This window comes from Polyodon spathula, chromosome 1 (assembly GCF_017654505.1).
Source record: "Polyodon spathula isolate WHYD16114869_AA chromosome 1, ASM1765450v1, whole genome shotgun sequence".
In the NCBI taxonomy this organism is placed as follows: domain Eukaryota; kingdom Metazoa; phylum Chordata; class Actinopteri; order Acipenseriformes; family Polyodontidae; genus Polyodon; species Polyodon spathula.
The window spans coordinates 16880698-16904825 of record NC_054534.1 but is presented as its reverse complement, the minus strand read 5'-3'; the positions used below and the strand labels follow the sequence as shown (position 1 = coordinate 16904825).

The 24128-nt window shown below is 36.2% G+C and overlaps 2 protein-coding genes across 2 annotated transcripts; both read right to left on the bottom strand.

Moving 5' to 3' along the window:
- Positions 1–1294: 1294 nt before the first annotated feature.
- LOC121316101 (transmembrane protein 252-like) lies at positions 1295–2811 on the bottom strand. Its single transcript, XM_041250915.1, has 2 exons — positions 2537–2811; positions 1295–1562 (listed from the first exon to the last, which is right to left on the bottom strand). The coding sequence occupies exons 1-2, from the start codon at positions 2809–2811 to the stop codon at positions 1295–1297; spliced, it is 543 nt and encodes a 180-aa protein (XP_041106849.1).
- A 3613-nt stretch (positions 2812–6424) lies between these two features.
- LOC121314921 (protein unc-45 homolog B-like) lies at positions 6425–23197 on the bottom strand. The gene is given in 21 exon segments (XM_041248678.1): positions 6425–8682; positions 9030–9185; positions 9659–9776; positions 10732–10847; positions 11655–11768; positions 12296–12362; positions 13234–13361; positions 13674–13814; positions 14273–14414; positions 15145–15239; positions 15742–15989; positions 15992–16038; positions 16558–16729; positions 17885–18055; positions 18407–18572; positions 19692–19859; positions 20444–20533; positions 21098–21273; positions 21654–21690; positions 21930–22088; positions 23099–23197. Coding segments are annotated over 20 exon segments (2772 nt in total). The 5' UTR covers positions 23099–23197; the 3' UTR covers positions 6425–8421.
- Positions 23198–24128: the final 931 nt, after the last annotated feature.

The following is a 24128-nucleotide window of genomic DNA, read 5'->3' as shown; positions in this document are numbered from 1 at the left end:
CCTGTTTCTGTGGATTTAGAAAAAATGAAACATGTTATGGTTCTAGATATGTCATTAGAAGTAGGGTTTTGTGATAGTGTGCACCACCCCTGTGCATATTTTTGTTTTATATCTTGTATGTATTGTGTTAATATTGGTGTTTGTAGTTGGTACACGGGATATAATATGGGTTATGAACACAAGTGATTTAAAATGTATATTTGTATTTAGGCATGAGGATTGCACAGCACTTCACATGCAGGTAAAACTCAATAATATGTGAGCACAGGAAATTGCACTAGATTAATTCACGTGCAGTTGTACCGAGACTCTAATTGAATGATTGATTATCAATCGAGTCTCGGTACAGCTGCATAAAAGCAGCATGTTTTCACTCACTCGGGGTTGCGTGTTCAGTGAGTGGAGAACAAGTTTGGAGAAGAGAAAGTAATTATAAATAAGTAAAGAATTTATTTCACTCAGAGTTTTTGTTTGTCTGTTCGTCCGCTGTTTCTTAGTGTCTGTTTTATTTAGTGTTAATTCATTTTGTTTGTTTGTTTTTGGTCTCAAGTGCCATGTCTTGTTTTTGTACAACTGTTTTATTTTCTAATAATAAACCGTGCAGCAGCACATTAATTTAATTCACCACATCACCAGTACTGTCTGTCTCTTCCTGCTTCTGGTCTGACATTACCCACTGCAGCCATCGTGGTGACAGGTATGCATCGAACATTTTCCTCCTAATTTAATGTTTCCCGTTACCTGATAGTTCCATAACTATATAATCCAACAACGCTTTTTAAGTTGAAAGTGCTGGACATACATTGCACATCTTTGTACATTTTGGTCTTGACAAATGTTAAAATGAGAACCAGAATAAGGCAGTCACAAAGGGTTAAACCAGCATTGGACATTTAGGTTGACTATAAAGCCATGACACAAATTTTGCAATCTGTTATCCAACTGGATATGACATCACAGCTGTTTACAACATTTTCCAGCTTACTAAGTCGCTAATATTTTAGTCTGACTGTAGCCACCTCTAAGGTTATGTAAACCACCTTCCTTGTGCAAGTAGTTGTGGTTAACAGAAGAAACTGTAAACTGTGCTTTGAACCAAGGTAAACCCATACAGAATGTCCATCTTACCCAACAGCCTGCACCTCGAGACTTTTCATTCACAACCAGCATCTTAGCATTGTTGATACGACATGCATATCACCGCATAAATGTGACAGGATGTGTACTGGCTGGTAAAATAACCATCTAGTTGTAAAATATTAACTTTTTTTTTTTTAAGCTTTGTCGGAACCGTTTAATCCCATTCAGATTGCGTGTCCCTTGGTTTTACGCTCATGTCGGTGTAATGATCACCCAGCCTATTAGATCGTAGCATAGACTCTTCATAGGATGGAGGTTGTTCTTCACTTTTGTAGACTTCTTCCCAGATGTCTGATCTATTCTCTGTGTACAGTGGGGGAGGAATGTTGCATCTCTGTTCCTCATCAATGACCACACAATCTACAAGATCCTCAGGGTTGCGTCCAACAGATTCTTCATATGATGGGGGATAGAAGTCTGATCTGAAATTGGAAAAAGAGAGCATAAAAGCGTTCATTTTGATCATAGAACAGCATTTAAAAATAAAGTTTGAAATAGTTTTCATCAGAACTGCAGTACTTACTCTTGTGGTGTTTACACAACCATTTGCTTTAATTTAACAATCGTTTTCGTTGATATACTATCTTTTTTTTATACATTTGTAATATACATTGTAATGTAAATTATATAAATTTATACAGCATGTAACATGATTGATCGAACAACACAATTTCCATCGTACTTTCGGAAGTGATTTTTCTTCACATCTGCACCATTAAAAAAAAAAAAAATGTATTAACTAATCAATTGTACTAATCAATGAAAAGCCTTCATTGTTGAATATTAAACACTAAAATCTAGTAGTTAATACTTCTTAAAAAGTCATTCAGCTGGAGTGCACTTTCATTATGGGCTGCTGGTAGTGGGGCCTGACCAAGAAAGGTAAATATATCTCTAGTTGCACTGTCCAGGGCTACAAAAATAAACTGTATTTAACAGTCAGTGGACCATTCATGGCTCCAGTTAAGGAAGTGATTGCCCCTTATGAGATAAGACCTTTATCCAAGAAACTGGATGTGTTCAATGCCCCAAGACACACTCCACTGTTAGTGTGATTAAATAGTCAGCAGACCTCCTCCATCTTATCAAGCTTATGTGTGTTATGTGTTAGACAGGAAGTTGCACAGCATATTCCACCCCCTTACCACTGAAGGAGAGCTATTATAGACAAGGCAGAGCACTGGTGGAATAAACCTGGATCACAATGTGACAGGCGGCAGCTGTTGCATGTGCACACTGGGAACATACCCTCATAAACACTGAATGTGTTATGCCTCCTATTTCATACCTCTATACATTGTTAATTTGCAGCTTATTGACACTGAGCTACATTCCAAGGAATACACCTGGCTTTACCTATTAATTCATAGCTCTGGTGCCTGCATACATTACTTACCTGTCCACAGTGTTGATATGCACCTCACATTGTCTGGGAAGTAGCAAATTCTGTAGGAAGCTTCTCTGTCTCATTCCCTGGTAGACGCTCCAGAAAATCACAGCCAACAAGACAAGTAACCCGCATGCAATTAAAATATAGGCGAAGATGAGTTTTATTTTATAGTTGCCGATGTTTTTTATGGATACAAGGAAAGCTCCTAAGCATATAACTGCAAAGGCAATCATTGGCAAAGTGATGCGGAAGAGCGCCCAGAGTTTCTGATTGATCTGCATGTTTATCGGCTCAGCAGGAATCTGTTTGACTACTGCCTATCATAGCGGAGCTAGAAGGGTATTTATCGTCTATGGAGAGTTGGCCTTTGTCATGCAAGATGACATAAGTAGATCCATAAAAAATGTTACACATAGCAAAACTACTAATCAGAAGGTGATGGTATCAGTAGCATTGCTGGAAGGTGTGACAAGATAAGGTTTGAGAAAAACAAGGTTTACTCTAGCAGGTCCATTGCAATGGTTTACTTTTGTTTAATAGTCACCTGCTCGAAACCTTAACAGAGAGTCTATTTTTATTTTTTCAACACAGGCCAGTGACAGAGGTCCATTGAATGAGAGGTCACCTGTCTGAAGCAATCACAGCTGTTTAGTTCATTTAACGACAGGTTAATTCAGGTTTTATTAGCAGTTACATTTCCTAAACACCTGATTGTTACAATTCGGAACGTGACAGAATAGGTGAGTTTTCTAGATATAGGTAGCTTTAAAAATGGCCACAGATAGAATTTAAAGGAATGTGTTTGTTCATAATATTACAGGTTATCCACAGCCTTCACACAATGGGATACATGCACATGCAAGGTAATAATATACTTGTTTATTGCTCGATAACAATCTCAATGGGTAGATTTTCCACTGTTTTTGCAGTTATTTCAATAGATGCAAACAAAGATAACAGGAACAAAACAAGGAACACACCAATAACACTGGGCGATAAACTAATTGTTCTCTTACACAGTTTAATTTCAGGTGGAAAACAGCCTTCCGAGTGGATCTAATCAGAGACAGGGGAGACGATTCTCCAAGTATTTATTTATTTTACATATATAAGATCCCAGCCAGCAAGACAAGTAACCCACATGCAATTAAAATATAGCGAAGATGAGTTTTAGTTTATAGTTGGCAATATTTGTTATGGGTACAAGGAAAGCTCCTAAGCATATAACTGTATATATATAAATGATATATATAGTGGTTTGCAGAAGTATTCAGCTCCTACCAATAATGTCACATTTTGTTGAATTACAAATAATCTATGTACAGTTTTTCAAACAAACTTTTTTTTTTTTTAATTCAAAGCTGTGGTGGTTAAACTGAACACTGTTATATGAGGAGGAGGCTAAATCTCAGCAAAACTTGTAAAGAAAATGTACAAAATGAAATTTACTGGTTGCATAAGTATTCAGCTCCTTAAGTCAGTACTTGGTAGATGCACCTTTTGCAGCAATTACTGCTATGAGTCTTTTTGGATAGGTCTCTACTAGCTTTGCACAGCAGGATGGTGAAATTTTTGGCCATTCTTCATGGGAAAATTGCTCCATTGGTAGAAGCACCTTTTGCAGCAATTACTGCTATGAGTCTTTTTGGATAGGTCTCTACTAGCTTTGCACAGTAGGATGGTGAAATTTTTGCCCATTCTGCATGGGAAAATTGCTCCAGTTCTGATAAATTTGTTGAGGATCATCAATGGACTGCAGTCTTCAAGTATCGCAATAAATTTTTGATTGGATTCAAGTCAGGACTTTGACTGGGCCACTCAAAAACATTAATTATTTTCTTGTTCAACCACTCCAGTGTGGCTTTGGCTTTGTGCTTTTGGTCATTGTCCTGCTGAAATTTGAACTTCCTCCCCAGTTTGAGTCTTGCCTGACTCAAACAGTTTTTCCTCAAGGATTCACCTGTACTTTGCACCATCCATTCTCCCCTCTATCCTGAGAAGCTTCCCAGTCCCTGCTGAAGAGAAGCATCTCCATAATATGATGCTGCCAGCACCATGATTGACAGTTGGGATGGTGCTGACTGGGTGCAGTGTTGGGCTTGCGCCAGACGTAACACTTGGAATTTAGACTGAAAAATTACACTTTTGTCTCGTTTGACCACAAAACCATTTTCCACATGTCTGCAGTATCATCTACATGCTTTTTGACAAACTCCACACGTGCTCTAAGATGAAGCTTTTTGAGTACTGCATTCTTTCTTGCCACCCATCCATACAGGCCAGCTTTGTGTAGGGACTAGTTTATTGTTGATGCGTGAACGCTGACTCCAATCACAGACAGAGAACTTTGCAGATCTCTCAAGGTCATTGTTGTCTTCAGTGTGACATCCCGTTGCTCTCCCTGACTAGTGCCCTTCTCGCCCGGGTACTCAGTTTTTGAGGACGGCCTGTTCTAGACAGATTCACAGTTGTGCCATATTCTCTCCATTTCTTAATAATGGACTTTACTGTGCTCTGGGGAATATTCAATGCCTTGGAAATGTTCTTATGTCCTACCCCTGATTGGTGTTTTTGAAGAACTTTATTCCAGATTTGCTTTGAATGTTCTTTTGTCTTCATTATGTAGTTTTTGTTTGGAAATGTACTAACCAGTTGTGGGACCTCCCAGAGACAGGTATATTTAACCTGAAATCATGTGAAACACAGATGGACTCCATTCAACTAATTATGTGACTTCTAAAGACAATTGGTTGCACCAGAGCTTATTTAGGTGTGTCATAGCAAAGGGGGTGAATACTTATGCAATCCAATTATTTTCTGTTTTGTATTTGTAATTAATTTAGAACAATTTGTAGATTTTATTTTTCACTTTGACATTATGGACTTTTTGTGTTAACTCATAATTAAATGCATTTTGATTCCATGCATATTGTTCAATATGCGTATGCAAGTTCACCCTATACATACATAGAGAAATGGTAAACTGGGTAGTGTCACAGCTTTAAAAATATATATAAACCAATTTCTGAATTTCAAAATGCATTTTCAAATGATCTATTAAATCATTGTTAAAAAAGACTACAGTATCTCACCTTGGCAGGTGCATCCCCTGGAGTTACTTTGAGCCTCATATAGGAATATCAGCATGCAAGAAAAAAACACTTCCCAGGCAAGGGGAGTTAGGAGAGTGGACCGTGAGAAGACAAATGCTGGTGTTCCTGCAATGCATGTTAGTACTTGTCAGATAGATCTGTACATTTCTTCACGAGTGCATAAATGGCTCAATTTTTGTTAAATCCTGGGACCCTATTTGGAAGCCAGTGGAAAGCCAAGGGTGAAAAAAATGTGCAAGTAATTACAAATGTTTTAGTCCTCTCTGAAAATGTGCTTTTATCTTTACACTTAAATGGGGTCACATGGTTTTCTTGTGCTACAAACCAAACTGCATTGCCTTGCATTCAACACATAAACACTATTATAAACAGAATATCTCTGGTGGAAGTGCATGCAATAGGAGCAATTAAGTGTAGCATCATTAGGTTATAGATTAAGTCATAAAAGAAACAATATAACACATTGTGGTGTGGAAACTAGGTTGTTGGTTATGAAAGTACATGTACACTCTGGCATTTCCCCCAAATTTTCAAGTTACATGCTGGCACTCAAAGTTTAATTGGTCCGGACAGTCAATATAACATTATTTCTTAATGGTCTTATTTGTGCCAAGGTTGTATAAAATAGAGGAATAAAATTCATACATTTGAAATTTGATGACAAAGGTCTCTGTGCCCATAACTCCACTGTTGTAGCCTTGACAGCACTCTAATGGACAGGTTTGACTCTGAAAGTTTCACCTTTCCTTTGATCATAGAAGAATGTGTAGTCCAACTCAAGTTGAAAATCAATCTGATTTGTCTTTATTTCCAACATAAAAGTCTATTTAACAGCAAAGGGGAGCATCTGGTCTTGTTCTTCAAGGCTAGATTCTCTGAAATCCTAAAAGCAACCAGAACAATATAGACTGGTCCAATTTTTCAGAATTGTTCATATATAAAATGCAGGGGGGATTTTTGAAGAAAAGTTGGTAACACATTATTCAGTCATGTGGATGGGCTGAATTCAAATATGGTGTTTAACAAGCTGTATTTTTAATTTGATATCTTCTAAATAATCATTTAAAAAATTAAAAAAAAAAACTGGTTGCCATCGTAATGTTTACTTTTCTCAAAAATAAAAAAGGTATTTATTTGTTTTCTTAAAATTAAGCAGAATTAACCATTTCTTGCACCTATACGCACCTGCAATACTTGCAAATATGAGGCAATGGTGTAAAGTTGAGTAGCAAATATAAAATAGCTTACTATTTGCTTTGAAATGTTTAATTGCCATAGGTAATTATGAAAACAGGGCATGTGTTCATCATTTCTTCTTATCATGAGCTCTCCTGTCCCATTAATTGGGTAGCAGAACGCTTTCTTAAATGTGGATTCTTCAGTGTTGTCAAAACAGATTGAGAAGAAATATAATGAGGCACTGCAGAGTAAAGAAATCTATTGCAAAGTTGTTGTATTATTATGACCCAGCTTAGACAGGCTGTTGCAATCCAAGGTACAATGTTCACTACAAAACATACATATCCCGTGGCTTTGAATCGTAAAGCCTTGTGGATGCAGTACAGCAGTGGTTCCCAAACCTGGTCCTGGGGACCCCCTGTGTCGTCTGGTTTACGCTCCAGCTGTCAGCTACTCTATAACATTTTATAAGTAACTTGAACTCTGTTACTGTTTAGGAGCTGAAAACAATTAACAAGCTCAAATTAAATTATCAGTGCAGCACATGACCTCAATTCTAACCACTGACATCATTTCAATTCTTTCCAGGCCTGAATATGGTTTTGAAATAATCAGCTGTAAAAGACCATGAACAAATATAAAACATGTCCAATTAAACAAATAATTAGATCAGTTGTGTTAATTCAGAGCTTAAGTTGGAATGAAAACCAGAAGACCCCACGGCCCTCGAGGACTGGAGTTTGATACCCCTGGCTTATGAAGAACAGGGCTGTCAAACTCCAGACTTTTCATAGTAGGTCAACAGATTTAGGAGTCATGATATCCCCTATAGGACCATTTCAGCTACTGCAAACTGCAGTCTATGTGAATGCCTTGAATTGCTATACATGGTAATGTTAAGAAACATACAAATAGGGCCCCTAATACTAATAGAACACCACAAATCACAATGCAAATATAATCTGCAATGTAACATACTTTCTTAATAGTGCATAAGGTGAAATATTAAATTAATGAAACAAAAAAAAAAAAAAAATTGAAAGCACACCAATGTCTTATTGGCTCAATTTATAAAAAACAAACAAAAAAAAAAAAATTTTCTCATTCCAAAAAAAAAAAAAGTTTCACTCAGGCATTTTCATCCATTTTTTTCAACATAACAAAACTAATTAAAATTAAATACATAATTACTAAAGCATACATCATTGTCGTGACGATGGAAATATACTTGTGCACATTTAATGATCTTTGAGTATGAAAAAATAAATAAATAAAAAAAGAATACTGTGCAGATTTTATCCCCCCTTTTTTGTGCCACAATGCCAACATTTTCTTTAAATAGAAATGACAGTTAACACTTTACAATATTGTAATTGTAATTACATGAACTAAAATGCTATTTCCTATTGAATTCCAATTCATGATAAATCTCAGATTTATATAAATTGCCCTTTATTGTAAATGGTTCCAAATCCTATAGCCTACAAGGGGTCAGTTACATTGGGGAGTTTTAATGTATTTTGAATTGAAAATATGGAAGCGAATGTAAAAACGGTCCGTTCATCTTCAGTCCTGTTTGATAAATAATGGTGATCTTCTTTAAGAGAAAGGTTTGATCAGACCGTAGTCCATGGCAGCCACAAGGCAGCTACGTGCAGCATCAATCATTGGCTGCTTCTTGGGGTTATCTGGCTGTTTGCCAATGACACTTAGGATCTCCAGCAGCTCACTCTCAATCAACATCTTGGCCAGGTCTTTGTCTGCCGCGATCATATTGTAAACAATCACAAAGCCCCTGTGCTGTATCTCCGGCCTGTCATGCAGGCAAAGTCTCTGCAGGATCTCCAGCCACTGTGTGGTCTGCAAGAGGTAAAGAGTTTAGAGCTGATCAGTAACAGTTCTATATAATGTTGTAAAAAAAATACTGGTGTGTTCTCACTTTACACTAAATCACTTTATTAGCAATGCAAATCACGATCTAAAATACATTCTGCAACCAAGTTCTCAAGTTTCTCCATTAAGAAAACCACACCAGTGTACATTAGGATACCAATACCCACAGATAACGTAAAACAAGAAATTTGGAAAACGTCTAACAGAATAGGTTTATTTTCTGAATACCAGTTATACAGTGAATAAACTCTTATTTTGTGTTTCTTATTGAAATGCCTAAAGGGTGTTTGTTTAGATGGAGAATATACACTCACTACTGTAGTCAGCTTGGTGCAGAGTTTCTTTTGGGCAGCAGTGAGCATGGCTAGGGCTCCTGCTGCTGCAATCTGCAGTTTGTCGTCATCCTCCGCACACAGCAGGACCAGGAGCTTCAACTTATCATTCCCGTCAGCCATATAATTCTCCTGGACCTGCCGCACGTGACAAGCATACAACAGTCAGCTCTCCGTTTCATTGTGTCATTCCCACCATCATGCCATGTGAAAGAGGTTGCAATTTAAAACACACCCCAGTTAATAGACAGCACAAATCCCCTGCAGCTGCAGTAGATGCTGTGTGGTCAGAACGTCTGTACAGCATGGAGACAGAACTGGGTCAGCATGTTTGACTAATGGCTGGATACTGACTTGTCCGTAAAAAAGTGTGTTGCAATGGTTTTAGACATGCAACCCCCCTGTTTTGTTTTGCTGATGTTTATACAACATTTTACCCAAACTGACAACAAAATAAAGCACTGAGTTTGTTAATCTACAATAATAAAGCTTGGGATAAAACACAGTTAGTTATTCCTACCCCAACCTTGAATGATGGGGTTAAAATTCAGGCATACTATATTTTGTGAGAGGAAACAGTTGAGCTGCTTTATGTCCCTACTGATACCTACATCTTTGCAGAGGACCAGGTTGCACATACACTCCGTTGCTGCTTGACGGATTTGCTCATGTTCTTCAAACATGTAGTTTTCAATCTCTGGTAAAGCCTTTTCTTTCAGTATCTTTAGTCTCCAAGTGAAAAAAAACAAACAATATTGTATTATTCCCCTTTAAGAAACAGGACTAGTCTGCTTATAAACATGTGTACTCTTGCTGCTTCTGACACTTAGTAATCTGGAGCATATACAGCAAAGTATGCACCTGTATGAGTGTCAGTGATGTACAGTATGTGTATGTGTATGTGCATATGTATGTGTGTGTCTTTGTTTGGTGGTTACATTTAACACTCACACTAACATCATTTTTATATGAAATTACTGAAACACCTATAGAGCTAGACTGTTTCAGAATTTACAATGTCAATCTTTTTTTACTTTGAATTGTTTGCTTGTAATCTTTGTAAAGCATTAAGACCTTGAGAATATGTATGTGTTGTTAAAACACTCAAAGCAAGTCCCTTATAAAAGTACAATATACCGTAAACATTTTTTGTTTTTTGGTTGTTAAGCAACACACTATATCAAACCTAGCTCTGTTTCATAAACACCTTTCTGCTATGAATTTTTACAAAATGTGTTTCTAGATTATAATGAAATTGATTGTATTTTATAGAGGATATACAGTAAGAAGTGTAGACTCAAGCAATTAAGTCAGTGATCCGAATCAATATTTTTATTAAGGTTTGTTTCTTAACATAATTACATCTCAATGAACCATGTCCAATGTGTACAAGCAAATCTTGCCTACTTTAATTACACTGACTTTAATTATAAAGTTAGCTCAAAATATACCCAGACTTACAGGAAAGTTACCATTGGAATACCATTATAATACTATTGTACTATTTTGGCTGACCAAGCAATAGCAACACAGTGGATTTGTATCAATTATTGTGCAGTGCTACTGCTCTACCATTGTCCTATATCACTTCATATCCTAAAAGGTCACCGTTTCCAATAGTACACTATTTCTACAGATTCCCTCACATTAAAAGTTGTATTGTGTTGTTGTTCCTTCAGCTCACCTCAGTTTTTCAGTCATTCCTGACAGATTTGTTAGAGCTAAAAGAGAGTCAAAGTTCTGCAGACCATCTTTATCAGTGCTGAGCAGGCTGACCAAAGGTCGTATCACTTCGTAGATCTTTAAAAAAAAAAATTAGAGAACACAGAATAAAAGTCAACGGTTGAATATGCAGTACAACAAGTGAAAGTGTAGCCTATTTTGGAATCTATTTTACATTCATTCAAAACTAAACGTGTGGAGAAACGACTGTTCCAAATAAAGCTACATTCCTCAATGTGGAGCTGGATTTCTGGAAGGCTTTTTAATTTAGGGCTAAACAAACTTTCTTTTCCATATGTCGTACTTATATGGTATAAACAGAATACTACAGTACAAGAATATTCTGACTTCATTTTTGAACTACAGTGCTCCGTGAACATTCATTGAGCATCCTCTATATATTCACTTAACCATCTGCCAATTTTAAAGAGTGTAACACCCAAAAAAGAAAAGAAAGAAAATCTATGGCTGGTTTCACAGACCCTGATTAGTACTAATCTTGGATTACCTAATGCTACCTTAGGTGAGGTAAGACAATAGGGGTTTGTGAAACCAGTCGTTGATTTTAGCAAAATTATGACCTATGACCCAGTTTGTTAATTGAAGATTCAGTATTGTAAACAGGCCTTCGTTGTTTTTGATCTTTTTAAAAACTCCTGTGAAAATGCTGCACTGGAGTGTATAATGAATTTGGACAAAACAACTTCCCCTTAAGTCATATGTGTTCATGAAATGGGATTGCCTAATGTACTTCATTGTGATTAAAGGGAAGGTTAAACAGGAATGTTCTACACATCTGTAAACAAAACTGCTGTGTCACTACAATAACAGCAAACAGACACAGCGAAAGCATTTCAAGCTAGTTTAGGAAAGAGCTCCACCTACCCTTTCTCCAGGGAAAGCAATCTCTGGGTTAGAGGTTGCAGCAATCTTTGCCAGTGCGTGGGAGGCCCTTGTTTTACCCAGTTCTGTGCCTTCCAGCGCAAGAGGAATAAGAGCCTGAATTGAATATTGAAAATTGTCAATAATAACCCTGTACAGTCATGTTCAGCTCATCGATTGAATTTAAGTGGAGTAAATAATGAATATGGAGTTCTACAGGATTTTTTGCAGTAGACGAAATGTAAAGGTACTAAGGGATTGATTGGATACCTACAGGGTACAGCGTGAAATCACCCCCAACTCAAGTAAATACTTATAAAGGCATTAGCTGAAACATTTTCTTCTTGACTTGAATAAGTCCTATTCACTAAACTCCTGGGATATTTAAAGAATGTTTTTTTTATTTTATTTTAAGGATTTATGGAACTCATTTCTTCGCTAATCCCCTTTTTAAAAAGTTTTTTTACACAAAAGTAAAACCCAGGAACATTTCTGGCACTGAAAAATATATAAATATCAATAAGGAATGCAATACCTTTCAATATATTTAGGAACAGATGCATTTCAAACATCTTATAGAATTAGTGACACTTTAATGAATGCTGCTCATGCTAAATGTTGAGAACTGAAAAAGTGACAGTTACCTTTCCACCTCCTTGAGCCACAATGATGCCACGCTCCTTAGGGTCTTCAGACAAGGCCAGAAATACTCTAAAGTTTACAAACAGAAATGATCATTTGTGTTTTTTCCACAATAAAGGGTTCAATGTTGAAGTGTATTGTATGTCCTCATTGAACAGAGAACAACAATAAATAAGCCATTCTAAGATTGTAGTTGCATATCGTTATGTGTGTTCGGTTCTAGAAAGATCATTAACATATATTTTTTTGTTTGATCAAGTCTATTGCATACCAGTATTTCGCTTCTGCAATTTACCTGTTCTTCCTACTACCTTCATTTAAAGTTTCACTTTAACTGTATTCTTAAGGCAAGGAAATTTAAATTATTTACCAAACTAAGACAGTAAAGAGTTGCCTTGGCCCTGTCCACACTATGCCTTTAAACCGGCTTAGAAGTGTTAAAAAAGGTTAGCATCTACACTATTCAACGTTTAATACCATACTCGAGAAGTAGACTGGAGACCACCTCAGGGGGCAGTCGAGTCCGATTCTAAATTAGATCGCATTAGATAGTGCTGTTTATCACAAGTGTGGGCTTTGAGTGCCAAAGTACTTTTTTTTGTGTATCCTCCAATATCCCAAAATGCTTTCTGATATGTTTGATGAAATACTCAGAACAGGCACCTGGAGGGCTTGCTATCAGTGTACACTCGGAGGTGGGCGTTAATTTTTATGCATAAGACATCTCTGTTAAACTGGTGGGGAAAACAGCAAAAGCACAAAAATGAAATGCGAGTTAAAAGTAGAATAAAAATGTGTCAGTTCTGTTTGAAATAAAATCACTGGATTCAAAATCCATGAAATGAAAGAACATTATTCATGCCAGCCCTGAATAATAAGCTACATTTCGTGCTAAACGTGATGCATCTTTGTCAATTAAGGATGAGGAGGCTCTGTTTACCTTGCTAAGAGCTCCTTGGTTGGGTCTGTCAGGATAGCACTGTCCGCTTTGACCATGCAGGTTAGTGCTGAGATAACGCCAGCCTTCAGAAGGCGTTTCACACGTTTCTGTATGAAATCCTTCTTATCCTGCAAATGAAAAGAGGAAAAGTAAATGTTACCAGAACACTTTTTTTTTTTTTTTTTTAACAGCTGGGTCTCAGTTAAGATCCATATGTAATTGCTTTCATGACACACAATAGTCTTTTTCCCTTATATCAAATGTTTACACTGCTCAAACTGACCACAAGAATGACTCTGATAACAAGAATTACACTTAACAGACAGTAGAGGGCACAATAGACACAGTAACAAAGAATTGCTGTAGAAGTACAGTACACAGTCAGTTCAATGTGCAATGGGTAATTGATGGTTGTAAACCCAAAACCAGTGTTATTTTACCTTTGGGTGCTGCTCGGGCACATGTTGCTTGGAGAATTTTGCCAGTTGAACAAGCTCTGGTATGATCTCCTTTTTGTCATAACTGTTAGTGCAGTTCACTAGCGTGGAAGCCACAGCATAGAGGATAGTCTTGTCTGTTGACTGCAAAGAAAAACCATGGGACAGAAACTCCAGTTAAATCTGCACTGAAGACCACCTGTCTAAAGGGAACCCTCTGGTGAATCACCACATACAGATTTTAAATCACCTGACCACATGTCTACTGCAGTATGGTTAAGCAGTATGTAAAGCACTAAAAATGTCACATCAATCATCTCGCTCAATTAGGTTCTGAGAGGGGCGCTCAAGCCTTCTAAAGCTAACAGGACTTTATTTGAATGAGATTAAGATTTTCCCTTTAAAAAAAATCATTCAATACTAATTTTGTTAAAAGTAAAAATCTGTAAAAGCTGTAAATACAGGGCCTTGAATGTAACCCATTACTGGCACTTGCCAAGGCTTTATCTCATTAATTAGAGGGGTTTTTTTTCAGAACCTCAGGCCCCTCAGTTCACAGTATCCCCTCAGGTCTCCTCTGATAACACACAATCCTCAGATACCTTGGTCAGTTCAAACATGGCCTGCAAGGCAGGTTCATCTTCCACAAAGTCATCCTTTACATCTGCGTCCATCGTCAGGTAGGCTAGACCCTCCACAGCCCACTTCCTGGTGCGTACATCGATGTTTGGGTTGCACAGCCACCTAAAACAGGATAAAATACAGTTGATAAAAAATAAACTAAGCTTCTGTGGGTTGATTTGAAAGGTTATGAGAAACATTATGTTGGTAAAGGTACTTATAAGCAATGTACTTTTTGTATACCTTCACATGAGTATGGTACAAGTAAATAATTATACTAATTATGCATTCATGTACAGCTATGGCCACAAGTTTTGCATCAGTTAGAATTTTAGGATTGAGACGCAATTTAAAAAAATTAAAACTACATTAACATAATTTAGCTATTTTATTTAACATGTAATCAAAGAAACTACAAAACGATATCGCAAAAGTCTACTGGAAACCATTGTAATAGTACAGTATTCCATGTTAGATTTTGAAATGTCACATTTTTCCATTTTTGTCAGTTTTTCATAAAGTATATAAACTTCAAAGCTGTATGTAATTAAATATGTTAACTGGCTATTATTCAGCAGGTTTCATTCAACTTTATGAAGCAAAATTAGTTAATTGTATAGGGTGAGGCAAAACATTTGGCCCAAGCTGTACATGTACTTACTGTGAGAAAGGTTTAAGTCCAATGATGATGTGAGGGCTGTAAACAGGCTGTGATTTCAAAATATATATCTAGGTACATCTAGGTACTGTGTTTACTAATATGTAAAGATCTCTAAGAGCAGCATACTAATTTGAAAATGTGAAGTTGTTAGTAAAGTGGAAGGTTGCATGAGGTTCCTAGACTAGAACTCACTTTCTACATTGTTTTGCCAGCTTCTCTGTTGAGCCCTCAGCAAACTGCCTGAGGGCGTAATCATCCCCTCCAGCTGAGCCCAGTTTGCAAAGACCCTGTTAAAATGAAACACAAAAAAATAATAAACCACTCAATACAGTATATTGGTTATTGGTATTGAGACATTTTAAATATTCCTTGTAAGACCATGTCAAGGGATGAGTAGATGTTTACTGTCTATACAGTTGATGTCTATGTCTATGTCTATACAGAATGATTAGAATTGGAAATAATAATGCTAGTTCACAAAAGTAATTACATTGGAATTATTTGCACTTTCCTTACATTGGTATATTTATATTTATATATTGACTTGATAAAATCTCAAGAAAATGTATTAAGCCCACTGCTTAAAAATGGTCACATTTTCATGAGACTACAAACGTTTTATGTGTTCTGAAGCAGCAGTGAATAATAACATTAAAGAATAGTAATGTGAAATCACATGTAAAGTGATTATTTGTACTAGGAAAATGTCAAGGTACCAATCAGAAACCTTTCTTTAGTACTGTATATGTTACTTGTTACCATGCCTTAATATTGGCTGGTTTTGCTTACCACTAAAGCTCTGATTTTGATCTTCTCATTCTTAGTCTTCTTGTAGATGTCTTTGAGCAGAGACACTCCATTGGTGATGATAAAGGTTGCTTTGCTCATCTTGGTGGAGGCGTGGATGAGGGCCTCTACCGCCACCAACTGGTCAATCTCCCGGTCAGAGCCGCACAGAGCCACCATCATCTCCATCACTCCCGTCAAGCCTGCAATCTTGTTGCCCACATCGAAGGGGCCCTGCAGCAAACCTGCATCTGGATGGCATGTAGGTTCTTCTCCATGTTGTTCGGGTCAAACTTGCCCCTGTAATAGAATACCATAAAATAAATCTATATATATAAATAATATATATATATATATATATATATATATATATATATATATATATATATATATCACCTAGGTCTTGGTTTAGTTTAAGATAGGAATATTTTGTACAAATGTGCAAAAGTGAAATATATTTGAATGTCTCACTTTGATTAGTTTTTTTGCTATCTTTAATGGACACCAAGTTTTAGATCACAAATAATATTAACCATTTATACTTTGAGATAAAAGAGCAATGCTGGAAATTTCCAAATTTAACATCCTAGACACTCTATCACAGAGGTGTTAAAGAAATTGCAGATTTCTTAATGTTTCCCTAAGCAGGCCAACAGCCTTTAGCTTAACCTACAGCATATCATGTTCCACCTTGCAAAACTATTAAAAATGAGCAGGAAAATGTTCTACCACTTCCTCAGAGAGAGAAGGTGACCCACACAGGTTGGAAAATAAACTCTTCACAGTTCAGATTAAAATGCTTATGGGTGCAGGACTTACATAACATACTCCTCACATGTCACCCGGAAGTTATCTCTCTCTGGATCACAACGCAGGTCGTCATAGAGCTTATTGAGGAGGATGCTCGCAATCAGCTGCGTGTTTTCTGTCATTGGCAGGTGATCGGGCAAGTCTACGAGTTGCCCAGCCACTTTCAGAATCTTTTTCAAACCTACGAGTTTAATTAATACATACTAGTGATAATGTGTACTGTGCAATGTTTAGACAGACAAAAATAACAAAAGCAAGACAACACCATCCAAAATCATTATTATTCATGTGTATATTTATATATATATATATATATATATATATATATATATATATATATATATATATATATATATATATATACAGTACCAGTCAAAAGTTTGAGTACACTTGCTGGAAACTAGGTTTTTTTTCATAATTGACAATGTTTTACGTCATATACGTTTCGGTAAATAGTTGAAAATGAAAACACGTTACAATATACAAAACAAAACATAAGGAGTATCAAAGCAATGTTCAAGAAAACTGAAAATTGTCTCTAAATCTTGGATTCCTCAAAATAGCCACACTTTGCCTTAATAACAGCCTCACAAACACGAGGCATTCGGTTAACAAGTTTCAGCAGAAAATCACCCGACATGTCTTCCCAGCTCTTCTGCAGCGATTCCCAGAAATGAAGGGCACTTGTGGGTAGCTTTGTTTTGACTCTTTTGTCCAGTTCGTCCCATACAAGTTCTATAGGTTTGAGGTCTGGAGACTGGGCAGGTCAGGTCATTAGATTGAGTTGTCCTTCACTTTCCTTCTTCGCCAGATAGTTCTTGCACAACATTGAGGTGTGTTTTGGGTCATTATCTTGCTGAAGAATGAAGGACTACCCAACTAGTTGTAATCCTGATGGAATGGCATGCCTCTGAAGTATGCTATGATAGCCATGCTGGTTGAGTTTGCCATGGACTTGGTAAAGATTACCAACTTTGTCACCAGCAAAGCAACCCCAGACCATGACACTGCCTCCTCCATGCTTGACAGTGGGAACCACACATGCAAAACTCATGCACTCATCCTCTCTGCGTCTTACAAATACTCGGCGGTTGGACCCAAATATATCAATTTTTGACTCATCGGTCCATAAGACCGACTTCCACTCCTCAAACGTCCATTTTCTGTGTTTTTTGGCCCAGGCAAGTCTCTTCCTCTTATTCTGCACTCTTAACAGTGGTTTATTTGCAGCAATTCTTCCAGTTAGGCCAGCTTTATATATATAATCAATTTTCTACACTGCAGTTTTAGAGAGAGAGAGAGACACACACACAAACACACACAAGAGAAGCCTCACCATGATCGATAGTGAAGAGTGTTTTGGAGTTGTCAGGGTTCCTCAAGTCTGTCCTGGGTACATTTTTGGACAGCAGGTTGAGAGCTTGGTCACGTCCATGGCTTGATACCTTCGGACTGATCAACATTTCCAGCAGGGCCAGGAGAATCCCTTTCAGGTCCTTAGTGGTGTCTGCGCAGAACAAGCAGAATGATACTTTGAGTTGGATTCCATACTTCATGTGAGTGATAAAGCAAACAGACAACATAGAAACCAGATAAGGTCACATAAACTTACTGTATGGATTTATAAAGCATTTCATGTAGGAATTTAGCTATAAAAAGATACATACAGATTATAATTGCATTTTATATTTTTGAATATGGAATCTTATTTTTAGTAACTACTGCATGAATACCAGGTGTATGTTTTTCCTAGTGATGAGTTTTAAGGTATGTAACCAAAGTTTATTTATTTATTTAATCAAATTGACATAGAAAAAAAATAAAAGTAAAGAAGCTGGACAAGAAAGACAATATTTACCAAGAACCAAAGCCTCCTCATTCCCATGCTCTTTCTTGTCTTCTCCAGACAATGAATCACAAATAGTCTGGAAGAGGTTGCAGGTAGCCAATGCGATTTCTTCATGGTCAATAGCCATGATGCTGCAGATCTTTTCAATTCCAATCAAATGCAAAATTGCTGTTGCCTATGATATGATAACAAATAAAATTACAGCCAAGTAAACCCATTATACCCATTATACTGTATTAATTCAACGACACAATCAACCTTTTCAGAAACACGTTTTGGTTAGCTTGACAAATAATGAACAAAGCAGAAACGATAACAAATTGCATAGATGAACACAAATAGCCTATTATACAGCAAATACATTACAGGAAAATGTCCATGGTACTGGTACTGCACTGATGGCTAATGCATTTGGTTTAGCTGTCAGTAATTGCCTGAAAATGTCAATTAATTAAAGCCTGATACCCACACAAAATTATGCATAGTATTCATATGCTGTGAGGAAGGAACATGCTGTAGGTATCTACATATTGTATATATTTTTTTCTTCTTTTATTTGTCAAAAAGCTGATTAATTTATGGCTATGTTCTGGGTATAGAGAGTAAAGCAGTGAGAATTAAGATTAGAACATGAGTCAGTTACAAGACATGCTTATGAATACATTCACAGATTCCTAGCGAACATTTTTACGGTAGCTTCAAAAAAACGCACTTTAATTTTTCATTAAAGTTCCAGCTAGGTTGTCTGTTTGATGCATGATACATGATGTGTTTTGTAATGGCTGCTTGACTGAAGGCTGAATTCACCTTTGGGACCTGAATAGAAATAGGAGCCGAGGATCTGTAAAGTAACCAACCGCTTGAATTTAGAAGCAATATAGCAGTGTAAGGATAGAACGTTATTACCTTTATTACCAATTAACACATTTTCTTTAATGATGTGGTATGCTGAAGCCATAGAGGTATGTGTGCTTTTCTTTTTTCCTGTTGCTTTTTTTTTTTATATTGCTTTATATTCTGTCAGGTTTAAGACAATCCCTGAGTTTAAAATCAAGCAGAGAGCTGGATTTGCAATGTCGGTTTCTTATACAGTGTCATGCCATGTAATGTTTTGCAGAAGATAAAGCTTTATTCATCAAGTTATCAAGATCTGTGAATACGTCCTGAAGTCAGCAGAATGAAAGGTTAGAGTTAAGGTTAATAACCCCATTCCTGCCCATGTAGTTCATTACTTTCATAGACAATCAATAATGAGTTGTATAGCTATTACTGTGTTTCCCAGTGTTCAACTTACCCTAGCTTTATGCCCAGTGCACATTCCTGAAAAAGTTCTTACTGCTGCCAGAATCATCTCAGGGTTTTTGGTGTTAATCAGTTCCATGAGCAAATTGATGCCATTATTCTGGAAGATTCTTTCAGCTCCAGCATCTTCTCTTGCAAGAACAATCAAATTGTTTGCAGCCTTGAAGGGAGGATTAAGAAGGAAATTATATAGGAAAAACCTTCTTTACAACCTAGATATTGTTTAGTTGTTTGATTTAACAGTGAAGAGTACATATTGCATGTGTATATCATTGACCTAAACCAAACATATTTGTTTGAAAAAAAGGAAGAAAAAAAACACATATGCTCTTAATATAGTATGTCAAGCATAACATAACTATGGTTGTGGATAATAGTGACTAATATCTGTCTATCAATTAGCAGAGGCATTTTGTTAATACTAACTAATGATATACATTGAAACCTGTTTTAGCATTCACCTAAACTATCTGCTCACCTGCTCCTACCAGTCACTGAACCCTGGATTTTCTTTTCCTTTTTTATTACAAGTTAATGACAGGGGTACCTTGAATAAGCAGCCACAAATGGACAGTCCCTTTGGTGACCAGGTAATGCAGGTTTTATTGTATATATAGTTTATAATAGAAACATTTGTTAAAATGACAGTTAACAGTACATTATTTGTTCATACTGGCCTTATGTAACTCACCCAATACAATAATTCAGCACAACTATTACTCCTCCTGTTTGATATCAACAAACCTTCTCTCTCTTCTCTTTGTCAGTCTCCTCACCAAGCAGAATTTCAAACATTTGCTTGACTCTGGAATCGGTGGAAAATTGGACCTTCAGCTGTGGAAAAAATACATAGATATAATATAATGTGACATTTGTGACCTGCTGATAAACCCTTTTGTTGTCTATCAATGTAATTTATTTTTTGTTTTTTTACTGCAGGTTGTTGCTTATAAAGACTCATAAAACAATAGGCTTTTCTACACAAGCAATCTTCAGAAATGCAGATTAAAAATATATAGACGCTTACATATCGAACTTGCATTTTGCTCCACTGTGCGTTTTATTATATCAGGCACATTGGTAAAAGACAATGATTCGATCTCTACAGATTGTTTTCAGGACCTTTGTCTAAATGGCTGTCTTTTTCTACGTGTTGGATATAAACATTTATAGTGCAAGGTCTATTTGTAGATTTAAAACAATTGTACATGCTGCTGATAAAGATTCAATAAATTATGAGAAAAAAAAATAACGGAAATGTCCTACAAACAATAAGATCTCATTGCAGTTACCCATGGGTCCAACTGTGTTTTCTTTCAAACAATGATGTGGAAGCTCCTCAGTCTGGAAGGGGTTTAGACTAGATGTTCATGTAACTGGCACAACATCATGAAATACCTTTTCTTGAATATCTGACCCGAGTCGTCGTAGAGTTTCCAGGAAGGTTTGGTTCTTCGGCTCAATTGTAGCGCACCTCTGGACATCCTTAAAGGCTTGATCCAACTTCCCCACCTTCTCCAGAGCTTGACAGCGCCTATACAGGGCTTTGATATCTGAGGCGTCAATATCAATCGCTGTATAAAAAAAGGCAACAAAGTGCTAATGAAATTTAAAAAAAATGTAAAAACCTGATCCATTTATAATGTTGTTTCCTTTATTTTAGCTTTAAATACCTTTTGTTGTGCTACAGTGTGTTATATTGAAATTATCTAAACATTTAAATCATTAAAATATGAGCACTTTATTCATTACAAATTATTATTAGAATTCATTATTTAAACAGCAGCTGTGCTTAGATGCTCTATGGTTTTGATCAATTTATTTTGATACACATTACAGATACAGCAGGCCTATTCTTGTTTGTTATTTTTACTCCAATAAAGTGATTTATTCTCTTTCAGAAAAGCTTATTCATTTAATTGTATATTGACAAGAATTAAAAAAAAAAAAATACCTCTTGATGCGTCAGATGCAGCTTGTGCATAGTTTTCCTTAAATAAATAAATAAATAAATAATGGTTATTAGTTTAAAAAGGTCAAACATGGAATCTACCAATTTAAAAAAACAAACAAAAACAAACAAAAAAAGTTTTATAAATAACACATTTTATTTAATAAACCAAAACTGTTCAAACCCTTGTGAATAGTTAGTATGGTGGGTTTTGCGACTAGGGACCAATTGCAGTCGTGTTCTTTAATGTCAGTCCAGGAGAAATGAATGGCGTGATACCTTTTTCAGGTAGCACGCGGCTCTGTTTCTGTGGAGTATACCCAGAAGGTTTTTGTCTTTGCTCAGTTTAAGGGCATTTGTGTAGCACTGGATAGCATTTTCATAATCATTAGCCTGGAAATACTTGTTTCCTTCATCTTTCAACTGGATCGGATCCATCTGCTAGAATAAAACACAATTAAACATTAACAGGGCTTATTTTACACTGCAATAAAATAATATATAAAAAAAACCTCACTGCATACATTGTTGTATTTTGAGACTACTTAATACTGAGATAAAATGTTCACACATTGTTTGTTTTAAAAGATAATTTGGTGACTTTTTCCCAGATATAATTGCATTTGCAGCCAAACTAATTTAGATTAGATGACAGGGATCCCTAAACTGTACACAGGACCCAACAAACATCACTGTACACAAATATCATTTTATATCAATTTCAAAATATGAGCATTGGAAGTGTCTTTATTACATAAAATGAATGAAATAAATACATACATTATTTGTGCTAAACTGTAACTTATAGCCAATAAATAGTAAACTTTTTGCATAAGTAAAATATATATTGATGGCATTTTAGAGTATTTCCTTACCATTTTTCAGCTATCTTTAACCAAAGAAAGAACTGTGTCTAATTTACTGTACTTGGAAGAAATGGCTCAGCACATGTTATCTTACACTTTAAATGCCTGAGTTCATACCTTTTTTGGGCAGTGTTTCGCCCCCCACTGTGTCCTATCACTCACATTTGGCTGGCACTTTTTATGATTAGCTTTTCATTATCATAGCTACAATTTAAAAGCATCCCTCTGATGGAATTTGAAATTTTAACCTTGCCTTATTCTGTTAATTGATTAATCAGAGTATGTGAACTTTTGATCCATCCATGTACCTTATAATTACCAAAGGAAAATAATTCTCATAACATATTTAGTAAAATAAGAACTGTTAACACTAAGCTTTAAAATACCAGGCACTGCAAGTATAACTGCAAGTGCAATCTAATTCTTAAAGTGATTTAAGGTGCTTATTATTAGTGTATTATAGTATATGCAACTACCTGAGGTAGAATAAGAATGTGAAAGGATTGAAGGTAACTTAACATAGGTTCAATCTGACTTGAAACCATGCATTAATTGAAAACCAAAAACAAAATAGCCACCTACCTTGTAAACTGAATGTTTCCTCCCCTACTTTCAGTCAATTTTGCTCCTCTGTTATTACTCCTGGCAAAAAAACCTGTAGTATCGTTAACCACTGTTACCCTAGACTGGCCGCCTTACATCATATATACCTCAATGCAATGGGCAAAAGACAGGGTGTAGGCTGTACCAAAAAAATTAACATGAGGTAGCAATATTAAATGGACAAAATTATGGCTTTTCCTAGTAATTAGTTTAATGGCCTCACCTACTGCCCAGCATGTCTTCAGTATTTAAAATAAAGCTTTCTATATGTTGTGCTTTTTAGAAAGATGTATTTGTTTCTAAAGAAATGTTAATTATTTATACGCACCCCTTTCGAAAGTGGTCAGGCCTAGTCTGGGCTATTTAAGGAACAGATGTGACAGCTGAGAATTTGACCAGCACATGTTTTGGCTTCATATTGGGGAGATAGCTGTCAGCAGCTGCAAGGAAGCCCTAGTAGCTTCTAGAAAGTGGCTTTCTGGAGAAAAAATAGCACATTAAAATTTCCTCACACCAAGCTTACTGGGTACTTCCTGAATGTTCCTTAAATGTGGATTGAGGGCCTCTGCTTTTCATTAGTTTTGAAGTAAGGAATCCAGATTTTTAATGAAGGTAGCCAAATTGGTTTTTCAATAATGTACTTAATTAGATCTTTTTAATTGTTCTTCGCTCCTAAAAAGTTGCCAATTTCAAGTTACTTATAAAATGGTGTAGTTAACTTGAAATCCCCAACTGTTTAAAAGCTGAAAACAATTAAAAAGGTCTAATTAAGCTAATGAATAGTTCAACTGAGGGTTCAATTAAGTAATTGAGAAGTCAGTTGGAATGAAAACAAGCAGACACAGGGGTCCCCCAGCACCAGGACTGGCAAACCCTGCCTTAAGCGTTTTTCCTATATGCAGAGACTACTATAATACTAATTATTATTCTTCATATTATTATTATTATACAATCAGAATTGTAGAATTCCATTTTAAAGTTATTCAATACCCATATGTTGAAGCCCCGT

What these genes read in the sequence shown, in the direction of transcription:
- LOC121316101 (XM_041250915.1), bottom strand. Translation starts at nt 2,811, where the DNA reads ATGCAGATCAATCAGAAACTCTGGGCGCTCTTCCGCATCACTTTGCCA. An exon ending in CATATCAACACTGTGGACAG is followed by an intron (nt 1,563 to 2,536) that starts GTAAGTAATGTA and finishes TTCCAATTTCAG; the next exon opens with ATCAGACTTCTATCCCCCAT.